This window comes from Aythya marila (assembly GCF_965140915.1).
Source record: "Aythya marila genome assembly, chromosome: 4".
NCBI classification, from domain to species: Eukaryota; Metazoa; Chordata; class Aves; order Anseriformes; family Anatidae; genus Aythya; species Aythya marila.
The window spans coordinates 15,475,068-15,489,893 of record NC_139045.1 but is presented as its reverse complement, the minus strand read 5'-3'; the positions used below and the strand labels follow the sequence as shown (position 1 = coordinate 15,489,893).

General features: G+C 40.1%; 1 protein-coding gene across 1 annotated transcript in view; it reads right to left on the bottom strand.

Annotated features, from left to right (window-relative positions):
- Nucleotides 1–1,000: 1,000 nt before the first annotated feature.
- The window catches only part of SDAD1 (SDA1 domain containing 1), a 17,555-nt gene continuing 3,729 nt past the window's right edge, over nt 1,001–14,826 (bottom strand). The window contains exons 8-22 of the mRNA XM_082760289.1: nt 14,142–14,216; nt 13,344–13,445; nt 12,817–12,886; nt 12,090–12,193; nt 10,880–10,937; nt 10,234–10,292; nt 9,785–9,861; nt 8,582–8,679; nt 8,117–8,193; nt 7,616–7,748; nt 6,337–6,434; nt 5,678–5,868; nt 5,066–5,150; nt 4,508–4,669; nt 1,001–1,455 (exon numbers count right to left, since the gene is read on the bottom strand). Of these exons, the coding sequence (XP_082616415.1) occupies nt 1,405–1,455; nt 4,508–4,669; nt 5,066–5,150; nt 5,678–5,868; nt 6,337–6,434; nt 7,616–7,748; nt 8,117–8,193; nt 8,582–8,679; nt 9,785–9,861; nt 10,234–10,292; nt 10,880–10,937; nt 12,090–12,193; nt 12,817–12,886; nt 13,344–13,445; nt 14,142–14,216 (1,440 nt within the window). The 3' untranslated portion in view covers nt 1,001–1,404. The remainder of the gene's footprint in view (nt 1,456–4,507; nt 4,670–5,065; nt 5,151–5,677; nt 5,869–6,336; nt 6,435–7,615; nt 7,749–8,116; nt 8,194–8,581; nt 8,680–9,784; nt 9,862–10,233; nt 10,293–10,879; nt 10,938–12,089; nt 12,194–12,816; nt 12,887–13,343; nt 13,446–14,141; nt 14,217–14,826) is intronic.

Here is a 14,826-nt window from a genome sequence, read left to right as displayed (position 1 = left end):
GCTTGTGAAATTGGCTCTTGGGCATGTTGTGAAACTGGGCACAGCTCCTCCTGCCACACATATACCCGGGAAACTGCACAGCTGTTCAGCGAAGAGAGAATAGCACAAGTAGGTTTCCTACAAATCCGTATGCCATTCCTACTATTCTCCCTTACCTGTGGTCTCCAAACCACGACATGTCCGTCCTCTGCCAGCTCTGCTACATGCCCCCTTCCCTGGAGAACAGGAGTTGTCCCCATCTTTCACTCAAGAGAAACCTTCATTTTCATTTACAGCCGCAAGAGAAAGTCAGATTTCATTCTGTACAAGCTCCCTCATGCTTCCATCTGTTTTTTTTCTTTAGGATGCAAGATGTGACCAAGAAACCCTTTGTCTTGCTTGTGGCTGGGTTAATAATTAGAAGTGATACAATTGTGTATTCATTGTAAATATGATGGTACAGGATATAAACATTAACCTGGTTTCTTGAAAATTGAAAACAAGAAAAAATACTCCACCACATTTTCCATTACACTGTGCATGTCACCTGTTTCTCCTCCCTTAGGAAATGAAACAGAACTTGACAAAGGGTAGTATAAATAAGTTATCAGGGCAACATGTGATTGGGTAAAGGGCAGAAAGGCCATTAGCAATCCCAGGTGAAGTAAAGGCTGAAACAGGAGTTCAACCTTTACTTTAAGGTCAAGAATTCATAGACCACACATTGTTTTTCTCACACATTCTCACAAAAAATCAAACACAAGCAAGTACTACCAAACAATGCATGGATATGGAAGAACAAGACTGCATATTTCTCCTGCATGTGACACTACCCTTCTGTTTAGAGGGGAATATGCGGGCCCCCTCCCACGTATTACTTTTATTTTTGTCACCTTTGTAGACTAAGCTGTTCTTTCCCTGCCTTTGGTTTTATTAGTAGTAAACATGCGAAAAACAACCACTTACTAAGTCTATGAAATCACAACAGTAAGACAGGTATAAAGTGTGCATGTAATATTTAAGGGATGAGCTGGAATATTCATTTTTCTTCCAAATATCTATTCATTAGTTGAATCAAATCAAGTAGTCAAATAGTTTTTTACAGTGAGGTTGTATGTTTTAATTAATACTTACACATACAAAAACAGCTGTAAATAAATTATATTCAATAAAAGACAACTGCCTCATTTCCTAGAATGCTTTAAAAACCAAAAGTCTGCAAGGATTAAGGCCTCTTTGGTCTTTTGTATTGATGCACTATCCAACTTCGCAGCAGCCTTCAATTTATAATTCTGAACAGAGCAGAGATGAATCCATAAGGCAATTTAGTACTTTTTTCTTCCCTTCTTTAAGAGAAGGGAAAATAAGCATTTCTAGGTTTCTTTTTTCTTCAAGGATGATTAACTGTTCTTCTCCTTTACCATTTTATTTCAGCAGATGTTTTTTCTTTTTCAGAAGCGCATCTCTAAGAGCCAGCTGGAATACGAAACAAGAGGGATATTCAGGTATTTCAAACTCTCTGCTTTAACTATTAAGAAAACAGTATCACATGGACAATCCTCATTGATATGCCCATCATACGCATCCCATTGGTATCGTAGTAACCAGACATTTGCAGATAAGATCACCAAACTTTTTAAGAGAATGCTACAGCTAACAGCTTCCATCATCTATGCTGAGGTAGACATTTATAGAGGCTTTTATGTATTACAGATAAGTAGGACTGCAAGATGAAAAATTAACCTGAATTGTCTTTGAACCAGTTGACTCAGGTGCTAGTAACACTGTAACTACAACAGCACTGAGTAGGCAGATCACAAAGGAGCTAGCCACACAGCTCATTCCTACTGTCGTTTTATGACTACCTATACTCAAGTTCAAAAGCCACTCAAACATGGCTGTGAATACAGACAACCAAAATCTGATGCACGAAGCTGGAAGGTAGTAAAATATCAGAATGCAATTAAGAAATTGTTTATAGGGTTCTACAGAAAACAGGAGTACAGCATTATCTTCAGCTGTAAAATTAAGAATTTTGGTAGCATTTATGCAGACAGATCTATTGATGGTAAGTCTCGTTAAGCTATTTTCATTAAGTAAGCAAAATCCTAAGGAAGACTCCTAAAATTTATTCAATCTTAGAGAAATAATAATAATTGATCAGCTAAAACCGGGAGCAGTAACTGGCAAGTGCTAACATCCATTGACAGAAATGCTGTGGTTGCTTAGTTAAACAGTATAGTTAAGGAAAGAGTAGGGCTTCAAAAAATAAAACACTCATCAATGCATCAGAACATCATTTAAGATCCTACACACTTAGGAAAAGGATAGAGTAACAAGTTGTTCTTCTACAGACTTGTTTGGCAAGAAGAGATGAGAAAAAACTTCAGTCCAGCTGAGAGCTAAGTAGGATTAACAGGAATTTTTTGAGATTATTACAAAGCTGCTTTCCAAGGGTGGGAAGGAGGAGATGCTGCAATTTTTAATGAGTGCCATACACAGTCTCTTCAAAGTGATATACTATACACATTTTAGTTGGTAATGGGGTTTAGATCTTGACTACAGACAACATTCCATTTTATTCTACCATTGAGGAGGGCAGCAGAAGGAATTATCTGAAAAACTACAGTACTCCAACCCACTTCTATTTTTGTACTACTTCCCAATCACTGTCAACAGGACAATGCTGTGGTCTAACTTAAATTAGAAGGAAGAAGGGTACTTTCATTTCACTGTTTAGCTGTTACCCTGGAATTCAAAACATTAAATCAGGAGTAAGGACTGAAAAGATTCAAGATGACTTTCTAAAAACAGGGAGCCAAGTTTAAAAGTCAGTATAATCTCAGGAAAAAAAGATTAAAGGCACTACACGGGAGATGTTTTTGATCACATGGACACCTACTTTTTACATAAATTTTTAAAAAGAACAAACTGTTTAGAATCCTATCTCAGGAGCTAATCCAGAATTCTTGGGCTAAAATTACACCCAATTTCTCAATAGAAGGACAGAGAATTGACAGCAGTTTCGTAAAAGCATGTGGACTGTTGATTTGCTACGTTTTCTGTGTTTTAAGTACTGGGCTAAGGTGTCAGCCTTATACGAGGCAAAGCAGAATGACAAAAAATAAAAGACTACACAGGATATTAGTCCAAGTCTTCTTCTTCAACAGAAATACTCAAGAAATACTTCCTGTTGAGTCTATAAACTTCAGTATTGTTGCTGTTTAAGACAACAAGTGGCCAACAAATACACATCAACTTAATATGATTCTGGAAACAACTCTCAGGGACAGAGGAGGGTTTGTAAAAGCAGCACCTGAACATGCCCTACCACAAGACAACACTTAAGTAAACACAAATCACTAACACAGAAGAAAAGAAGCCTGCACACCTGGATTATTCTCAAAGTTTTTCCTCAGAACACCTTCAAAGTAGTTCAGTTTTATAACAGCCTCTAACACCCCTGACTGGCCACCTGCCAGGTTAGATAAAGGGATTTTAAGGCCGATTTTTGTTGTTAACACAGACCTAACCTGGAAACACAGTAGGGCAAACCATATGCCTGTATCAACACCAGCAAAAGTTGCCACAGTTTAGGCATCAACCCCAGCTGAGGTGCATGACAGAAGTGAGGGGACTCTGTCCACACTCCATGTCTGCCACGTCATCTAACCTCAGCTGTGTGGGGAAGCTACAAAGTCATCACCTGAACTTTCTGCCTCACCTTTTAGTTATCCCTTCAGCTACCCTGGCACAGCTGCCTGTGGGAACACACGCTAACTGGACTACCGAAGAGATGCACTTTTAACTTACAAGTGCTTTTGGGAAGGCTGTTTTGAATCCTGCATCAGCCCCATAGCTAAGCTCGTAACTGAGGAAGCAGTAGAAGGCAAAGGCATCACCACTGAGAGCAGCATATTGCCAAACTATGGCGGCAGACTAGACCAAAAAAGTGACTTAATTTTTGTGAACAGCTCTAAAAGGTTCTAAAGAGTACTGGCATCTGTCCCTTAAGTGCATTTGTATCAAGCTATCAGATGACCTCAAGCCAGGAGAGCTGAGTCCATAATATGACAGTAATAGGAGAAAGGTCAAAGACAGATTATGGGGAGTGAAGAAACACACACTAGAAGCTTGTCCTAAAGACCAAGTCCACTGTATCAGGGGAAAGATTTCTTCTGTCACAACATTACAGTTCGAACATAATCTGTTATTGCTTAAAGGGAGAAAAGAAATCAAACCACATTTTAATCATCTTGCTAACCTACCCATGATTTTGCAATAGTGCATGGTTCTTTGTGCATAGTCACGAGCAGATTCTGACAAAGCATTCTCCTCCACCCCCACGGTCCCTGATATACTTCCTCTGGGTAGGTTTCATGGGAAGCAACCTAACTCACAGCCTTTTCCAGTGATTAATCCATCAAATTAAACACCAAAATCTTAGGGTATAGGCTAGACAGCTCTTCACCAGCATTACAAGTTTATTGCTCAGACTGCCCCATATGATTTCAACATGAAATGTTACCTGTTTTTCCCTGAAAGAACGCTTATTTTTGGTCCGGACATTATGGCTGTATCTCATCATCATGAAGTTCTTCTGCTTTTTCTTCTCTTTATTGGTAGAGCTGGCAAATGGGTTCATCCTTGTTTTCTTTTTCACAAATTCTTTTCTATCCGTTTTTCCAGCCTAGAATAGACAACACACCATAATAAGAGGGGGCTCTATTATTTGTTCTTCCCTACAGTAAACATCAGCTGCTAGGGTGAAGGTTCTAGAGCAGCAAGTGTACATCCAGATTTTGTGATTTCCTGCGTGTATTAACTGCATTCCTCCATGCTGGCTGCGTTAAGTATCAGTGGAAAATTAGGGGGTGTCTGTATTTTCATCTTCACCTGCGACCAGCACGAGGTTGTTTATCAGTTACAGCCACGATGCAACAGTAAAAAATAATTTCATCAAAACACAGATGGCAGCTGGGCATGTGTCTTACAGATTCAACACCACCTCCTTATTCCACAGGAGACAAGAACACAAACCCCACAAGTGTCTAAAAAGAGGATATGAAACAGCCCAGTTCCTCACCATTGCAGTTGCCAATCTTGTCTCCTTGTCTGACTTCGGCTTCTTATGTAGATGTTCGATATCTCTGAGTGAAAGCAACTCACCCCTACGCACACAGAAATCCAACAGAAGGCTGTCACACACAAATCATCTGGCCAGAAAAGCATGATGTCCTCCTAACCTTTTGTCTCTCACCCATTTCTCAGGCTATTGTTCCCCTATACACATTCACACAGGCACTTTTTGTTCCTCCTCTTAAGCTAATCCTCATGCTTGGGACAACCCTTACAAAACAACCCTTCTCTTATGACTGTTTTTCGAGTCCAGCTTGAACCACAACATTTAAGAAGCTCTGGAGATACAGACTTGCAACTACTGCTAAGAAAATAACACTCCTATTTCTCTGAACAAACAAACTACTCCCACAATTTCCATTGGCCCCCTCTTGCTCTTTTCTCCCAGGTAAAAATAAATCCCCCAGGCCAGGATCCATTCTAGGCCATGTGGCTGCTTGCCACCTGCTACCACGGGATAATGGCCAAGAGCAGAGCTCTGTACCCTACAGCAATTCAAAGTTTTATCACCAGACTGAGGGGAGGGGGAAAACGCAAGAGACAATACTTCACATCCTACCTGCTCTCCTCTTCATCATCTATTTCAATATTTTTCCTCTTTGCAGCTTTGCCCGGTGCAGAATTGAGCTCTTTGGAGAGCTGAGCAACACGTATTTTGTGGAATTCTTCTTGCGTTAGCAGCCTGCTTGTACTGACTGCTGCAGCTTTAGCTTTCCGTTCCTCTATAGGCATGCTTTTCATCTTCTCTGCCTTCAAAACAAGTACAAAAGAACAATCATCCAGAGCTCTGCAAACCATTTGTTCTACAATCCATGACCCTCTTGCTTCCCAGATATCCACACAGGGCACACAGGGGGAACAATGTTGGGAAATGCTCCAAACTGTTATTAGGATTCTTAAGAGTCATATCTAACAATGTGGTATTAAAAAAAAAAAAAAAAAAAAAGAGTACTACATTTCCTCTGAAATATTAAGGAATTGAAAGTTAAAATAGCTTTGAAGGAGCTTAGCACTGGAAGAGAATTCCCCAACTCTCCCCCCTCACCCTGAGAGCAAACATATTTCAGCACAGCTGCAAAAACATACTTCAGCTCACTGATTTTGGTCAAGTTACCATGTAGGTAGTTATGAGCAGCCACAAGAAGGTAGAACAAGAGAATGTGGACTGCTATTAACAAGTCCCTTTTCTATTTGGGGTAGAACACGCTTGGAACTCACCACTTCTTGCTGCTCCTCATCTGAAGAGTGGTGGACGTCAATCCATTCTCCATCTTCATCATCTTCCCCCTCACTCATACTAGCACTTTCCCATCCATCTGCTCAAGGGAACAATTGCACAGAGCTGCTAGTACAGAGTTGGTTGAACTCTTTGCATTTTAAATAATTTCAGAGCAGATCCTAAGCTCTCACTGCCTTTTAGTACCTAACTACATTTATGCCCAGGGACACACTCAAAGCTGTAGGATCTCAGCATCCCAGCCTCAGAACTACATAGGTGTTCGTAAGACTTAAAGATAACTTCACACATTTGATCATTAATTGGGAATAATATTTTTAGACATCCACGATTGAACAGACCAGTAGCTCTCATGCTGTCCCACTGGCAAGTTCAGCTACCAAATTCCACCTGGCCTGCAAAGTCAAAGCATCACACGGCGTAACTCTGACAGCAACTGATTCAGAGCTGTACAAAGACATCTCAGCCTTCATTTCTTAGCACACTTACATCACGTGCATGTACAGCTATGGAAACCAACTTTTAGTGATAACCACATACAGCAGCATAAGATATTTGAACACACACAACAGACTTGTTAAAACCTGTTCTCTCTTGTCATTGTGAGCTGTAGTCTCTTTAAAACATTTTTCTTATGAACTTAAATAAACCTGCAACAATGGTGAACAAAGCCTTTACAGGAAATGCATTTACATACATTTCTTTAATTCTTAAGAATGCCAACCATAGAGGATAGCTAATCAGTTTGCAGCAAGTCATTATTGCAGCAAATTGTACCAAAACCCTATGGGTAAAGGGTAACTCTCAAGTTATGTTCAAGGCCCTCAAAACAAGCAGCTGCATTTAAGAGAGTCTCTGAAGAAATACATCGGTTTACAACTGCTAATCCTTACCACACTGCGTTCAGCAACATTTCCGGCCCCTTCCACTTAATCTAACCCAAGGAAGGAAGCAATGCAATTTAAAGCAAAGTTGCTCTCTATGACCTGTTTCGCTTCTCTTTGCTGTTCAAAATCCCTCTTTCCTCTCTCTTTTATTTCATCCCTCTATTATATGAAGCAATGCATTGACTATCAGATCTCTCAGGATAAATTGCACTTAACTCGAGAACAGTATCAGTGCTTCTTAATGGGTAGATACAGACATGTACAAACCACATAGCATGTGACAGCAGCAAATGAAATGCATGAACACCAAGTCCAAAAAAAATCTTAGCAGCAGTGATGCACAACATGGAAGTAATAAAGAAAAAAGGCCAACCTTCCTCTTGGTTTTTTCCTTTTTCCTCTTCATTCACAACCTCCAGTACTTCTGCTCCTGGAATATAGTCTTTGGCATCCAGTTCTCCGTATTCATGAATCTTGGCTTCCACCGACGCTTCAGTAGGTTTACCCTGTAAGTAAATAAAACACATTAAGCAGGCTGCTATCTTAACTCACACAAGCCCATAAAAATAGGGGGTGGAGTTGTAGGAAATAAATTCTGCCTGATGAAACGTGAAAAGATCTTGAATTACTATAAAGAAGTTGAACAAACTGCAGGAAGACAGGCTTCTGCAGCATGAAGCTTCTGCCAATAAGTTTGATGAGTAAAGAAGCCTTGAAACAAGAGAAAGCCATGTCAAAAATGCAGCAAGAAAACAGGCCTGGAAAGAAAAAAAAAAGAGTGATTCCATCATATTCTCAAGAAGCTCTGAGAGCAGTTGTTTTTGAGCACATAAGCTTACATTTATAGTGAATGTAATGCAGAGAAAACACTTACTCTATATTTCTTCTGTAGCATCTCTGGGTTCAGCGAACGGAAGAGGTGTATCAGAGTTCTTGCAGACATCATCACATCTAGCCAGAAAAAGAGAGTCAGGACTAAGTATGGTAAAGCAGAATCCTGAGCAAGCCAAAGTGCACTGAGATAAACAGTATTACAGCCTGTTCATGTATTTTCTGAAATACTAGCTCCCACTGATTTCTCCAATACAGGATCCAGCTCTCAGGGCCAAATCTTTGTTAACAAGCAGCTGCCCTTCTCCAGTTCTGTCAGCTGTTTCCCTTGCCGTAACTACCCATGACTGTTTGACTAAGTATACGCATAGAAATGCAACAGACGTTAAAAATGATACCTCTCAGCCCACCAAAAAATGCAGTACTATTATGAAGGCTATAACAGAGGACCAGATGACAAGAAAAAAGGAAGATAGATCTAAGAGTCATACCCGTATAACATACTCACTTTTATTTTTATGAGTCTTGTAGTGAGCAAGGTCATGGAGCAGATCTTCAGTCATGGCTAATGGACATCTCGCTGTGATTTCTTTTATTGCATTGATTCTAAAAATTCAAAGGGAAGTATTTTCCTGAATAACATGGTTGGGAAGGCACTCACTGGCCCAGCAATAGACTGAATTTTCTCACACTTGATGAATCTTCAGAAGTGTTAGGTGTAACAGAGCGGAACATAACAGGATGCTCTCTGCCATAGTTCTCCAAAACTTCTTCAAAACCGTCCATCTTTGGTCCATACTCTACACTCTCCACCTATTTTGTCTGATCTTGGACCTCCGGATTCTGCAACTTAAGGCTAGATCCAACCAAGCACATCCGCAAAAAGCTGTCAAATGATCACCAGGCCTAGGCCAGGCCAAAATCAAGAAATAGTTCTCCTGTCAAGCGTGGGCAGACAAACAACACTATAAAGGAAGCCTGCTTACACCAGGTTACTTTTTAAATCATCTTCATGCACACACCCAGTACACTAAATTTGTTGCAGGACTATAACCATGTTGAAAGGAAAAAAGTAGTTCATGAAAGTATTCCACACATGGCTGCTCACGTAGTTTCCCCCACCAACTACTTCATCTTCTTCAGGCACAGCTCAGCTCTCTCCTACATTTACTGGTCATACTCTACTCTGCCTGCACCACACCTATTACAAAAGCAGACTTTCTTCAACAGAGAAAGCAAGCACTTTATAGTTTCACTAACAGCATCACTTGAATTTGTTGTCAGTAATAAAATTTGATCTACTACACATGAAAAGTCCTGAATTACGATGCTGTCTTCTCACTGTGCGTATACAAATGGAAGTTACGTGTACTTTGATTCACACACAAGAGGGTGTACCCTCAAACTAGAAATAACATAATACTTGGGAAGGAAGAAAAACACAAGACCAAGCAAGAAATCAAAGAAGGCCATCACAAAATGCAAAAGAGTTAAGTCACAGCACTGGCTAAATACAGAAACCCATCGCACTGAGGAATTTACAACACTGACAAGAAAATAAAGGAAAGTTTATGTTTACTGTCTTGTTTTATTCAAGTAGGTTCTTAAAAGCAAAGATGAATGACAGTAATAGGCTGAAGGTCATTAAAAAAAATAGAAAATATTTTTCCACATTCAGAGTTTTATGGTTGTAATAAAATTCCATACTCACCCTACAGTCATGACTTCCCCAGAATTCTTGTCAGTGACGAAGTTGTTGGCGATGGTCATCAACACTGACTGGATAATCTGAAAATAAGGAAGAAAGGGTAAATATACTTACTGTTTATTTAATATAATTGTGAAATGATTACATCTTATTAACAGAGCCCTTTTCACAGAAAAGCAGAGCTCGTGACTTAACACTATAGCCTGCAAATAACTTCTAGACAAATTCTCCTGTAGAAACTGAAGACCTTGAGCATTGGGATTGTATCCCTTTATAAAAAGCAACAACCTGGAACTTGCAGAAATTGTCAATGAGAGCAAAAATTCCCACGTGGTTTTCAAGAAAAAGGGTCTGACCGGATTCCTCGTCCCCAGTCCCCAGTGAATGCACTTAACACTTGAAGCTTGCACACTGTCCATTTTAACGTCACCAAAAGTTAATGGAATACTGACCTCAGGTGGTACTAGCTGATGCGAAGCTTGTGCCGCAAACAGAAGAATCTTTGTCACTTCTGGAAGTAAAAATAAAAAGAAAGGGGGAGAAGATGTCCAAGTACAACCAGTACAACTTATTTTGGCCTTACCCACACCCACCAATACAGCTAACTCAATGAAATCCTGAGCTTCTAAGCCTCAAAGCCAGTTCAGGATGAAGTTATTTGAGACATCTTGTACTTCTCTCTCACAAAGCATTAGGAACACACCTGGATCTCTACCCCAGCAGCAGTGCAGACCCTTAACAGCCAGCTACACGAAAATACACGTGTATTTCCATTCTAGAGCTAAACAGAAGCAAAAAAGCAGCAAAAGGCAGTCACAGCTTTGCTCAACAAGTCAGGTTCTGCAAGGAACTAGGAACTCACTTGATCCTATTGCTGAAGTTTCTCAAATGCTTAAGAGCGTCAAGTGGACAAAGCTTCCATGAAAGTCCACTGTTTTGGACAACTGGAGCCTTTTGCCTCCTTCATCCACACTCCCTGGACTATTCTTGCTTCCAATTATGCTACTGCTACCTACTCACAGCACCACTTCAGAAGTGACTGTACATGTGAAATGACAGACCTGACAGACCAACACTGTTATAACTAGTAGTGCTTACCTCTCTGATGGGGCTGTAGAAATCTCTGAATGAAGGGGTAGAAATTAAAAAGAAAAAGCTGCAGGGCAGATAAAAGTTGTAACAGGTTAGTTGCGTCTCTTCTGAGATGACTTTTATAACCTGATATATGATAATCAACAAACCTACACAGCCTGCTCTGCAAATGCCTCAGATTTTATTGTGTAACACATTCACCTGTCCTGAACTTGAAATACATGGAGGTCAGGAAGGGACTTTTTCAAAGGAAATTAAGACTCAATGCCAAAATCTGAAATCCACAATGGTTCTCGTTTGACTGCACAGAAATCCAGTTGGGTGGTCTGCTGCACAATGATGTACTGCTTCTTCCCTTAGCTTTAGGAACACAGTCCTCTCAAAAGAGACTGTCCCTAAATTCATGCTCACTTAGCATCCAAGTCCCTTCACTAACTCCTCCAGCAAGCCTGAATGCATATTTGATGCTGAAGCAGCCTAACACCTGGACACACACCTCCCAAGTGACAAGTATTTCATACACCTCCTGGACTCAGACTTACACGTGGTAAATTCTACTTCAGCTTTATGCAATGAAGAAATAGCGAGACACCACTGCAACACTGGGGTCTCTGTGATGTACCTGACAATTCAGATGCCCTGGTCACTGGGAGGAATGCTTTGGGCAGAGACCAAAGCACAAAGTGGCAGCTGTATGTGCCTAGGCGTGAACCCAGTACAGTGTCAAAAAAACAACTGGATTTTCTCACACTCCCTATATTCAAGAGTGCTCATACAGCCACAGTGAGCATTTCCACCTTTTCTTAGCCTTGAGGATACCTGCAAGGACTAGTGTTTCCCTCGCCCCACAGAGCTCCCAAGAAGAACAGATTCTTAAGGAAGTCTGATCACACTTTGGTTATATCTCAGGGTGCTGTTCTTAAGCTGTTGCTAGACTCAATTAAAAAACTACACTGAAAACACAGGTTTTTAAATAGGCATTTTCTCCTCTAGTCATGACATCCCAGCTATATTACACACCACCAGCCTTGTCAAGCAGAATTCACTTAGTACCATACAAGCCCACATCACTGTGCCATACCATAAAGCCCACTGGCAACTCCATGGCTTTACTCAGCTTCATTCTTCAACATACAGGAAAATTAACTCACTTTCCGGAGGCACAAGGCCAGAGCACACCACCCAACCGTCAGACCAGTACAAAATTATTATGTACCTCGTGGATTCCTACTAGCCTAGATATTAGGTCCATGAGCATCATCTTCACTTCAAATCGTTCCTTACAGTTCTCCAGCTGCTTCAGCAGTTTCTCTGCAAAGTCTAGAAAAAACAATAATAGATTTGTGGTAGTCTCAAAAGGCACTGTGCCAAACTCAGCTGAGACTGGGTTAAAAAAAGATAGTTAAGTTTTGTTGTTGTTCAATTTTTCTTTAAATACAGGATCAGTATTTAAAGCTAGTTTGTTTTTTTAAAAAGATGCATTTCAACCCATCTGAAAAACAAAATCCCCAAAGTTTCACTACATCAGACTGTGAACGAGTCAAGTGGTATTAGACAAATGCCAGACTGATAATACGAACATGCTTCTACAAAGGCATAAGCTAAAAAGCTGCAGAAGATAAACTACTGCCCTTTTGCACAAATTATGGCTTTCACACACACAAGATATAAGCTGAAAGACACATCCTGATCTGTATCAACCCAGAGCAGATAGTGCAGTATTGCTCCTTCTTCCTTCTCTGGCCATCTACAAGTGTTCCACTATGACAAGCACAACAAGATTAGTCTCACGTTTTAAGTGTTATGAAACTCTTTGATAAAGAAAGCTAAAAAAGCATCCTGTTACCACATTTGTTTTTACTTTCATTCTCCTTCATTGATGCTAAATATTTATTATCTGAGAAAAACAGTTTGAGAAAATACAGAACACGATGCATGCTTACCCTGGGGATCATGAATCAAGTGAATAGCAGAAAAGTTGAACACCTCTGGCTTGCTCTTCTTCTTGTGTTTCTGCATGGCAAGAAGAGTAAAGGAGACATTTTTCTTTCCATGAAAAAGCTGCAGGTGCTTCAGTTTCAGGCTGCCATTGGAAGCTGCTATTCCTCATTATTCTCTTCAAAAAGATGTGCTTTGGTTTTTAGCAAATAAACTACCATTCTTTTCAATTGCATTAGGTTTTCAACCACCTGACCTAACAGGCAACAGGAACCACATCAAAAGGTTGCTTCTCAAGACACAGTATGCTCTAAGTAAGGGACCACAAAAGGGGCACCCAAGAGGAGAACCAGTCCACATCTCAGACAAGAGTGTTTCAGAAAACTGCCCAACCAGCAGATGCTGGTATGCTCTAGAAGCCTCACCTAAATTAGATGACAAAAGATAACTAAGATGACTGGAAACAAAAAAGATTTCTGCATGTGAAGGATTAAGCTAAAATGCCAGCAAGTCAAAACACCGTTCTACTCACCCTGAGAACCTTCATCGCTTTTTCCAGTTTCTTCTTGCGCTTGGTCGTTTTCTTGTTAGTTGCATACCGCACCATCAGATCTCTGGCCGTGGGGCTGTCATCCTTCAGCAGGAACACAAGGAAAACAAGACTCAGGTGAAATCAGGCTTCAAACGGGAAGCAGAAATACAAAAAGTATCAGTGTACTACATTTGAAAAGGGTCTCTTCCCATCTAAGTTTCATCATACAGAGATAGTAGCCTTTAAAATCACAGTTCCATAAAACCACTTATATCAGAGAGATAGTAATAATTGTTACAGCTGGGTAATCACAGGGTACTAGACAGTCACACACAATAATGGCCTTGTACTAGGAGGTTCTAAACTGTAATTGTTGCAAGTTATCAGCCTTCTCAGGGTAACTGAATTATTTCATTTGTACATAAATGGGAAATGCAGTTTGAGAAACAGAACTGAAGGGATATCTAAAAAGTTAAACCTGCATCTTAAATATCAAGTTAAAATCTCTTCCCACAACTCTAAAGTTACATATCTACTAACTCATTAGCTTTGAAAAAAAAAAAAAAAAAAAATGAGTTCAGGAAATCAAGGGAGCCCTTAGGCTGTAGACAGATAGTGAAGGTAACCTGCTATCAACTGAGACCAGGTGGCAAAAAAATAAACATTTTTGTGAGGTGGATCAACAACTGGAGGATACAAAACAGAAAATTCTGCAGCACAAAAGTAGATGCATTGGTGTAGTTGTATGTCTGCAGGATGACATAACTTAGATTGTGAAGATTTAATCACAACACTGACCTCAGAATCTGAGTCACTATCTTGATTCTCAGTTTCATCCTTCCCAAGAAAGAACTTCAAACCAGCAACTAATACCTGAGAAATTAAGTAAAATATAGGACATGACAAACAGACAAGAGTATTTACAACAGCCAAGCATCCTGATCTTAAGTTATGCTAAAACATTTCCAATTATTGGTAGAAAAGAATACATAAAGAAAGCAAACCATCAGACAAAGCATCCTGAACAAAGTCAATTTTTGCTTCTAACCCTCATCAGCCAGAGGCACATAAAGAATCAAAAAACAGCTGGGCTTCCACAGTGACAGGAGCAAATCCAGAGACGGAAATCTTCCTAGCTTTCTGCAAAGCAATGCAATTGCTCCATGCCAATGTTATTAATTCCTGCACAGCTGATACTTGATCAGCTGTGCTGAGTACTCCAAGTTTTCATAAGTTTATATGGGTTTGTGGGTTTTGATTGTTTGTTTTGTTTTTTAATCAACTGGAACAGCTTTTGGACTTTTGCTGTCCAAGAACATATCTCAAACCATAACATGCATTTTAGAGCATTTAGCATTGGAAAACCTATGAAGATGACAGGCAGCCTCAGATCCACTCAAATCCCAGGCAAGATATCAACTCTCTTCACATTAAAAAAGTAAACGCCTTAATGATGCTGATTATAAGGTGGCAATATCCTGAC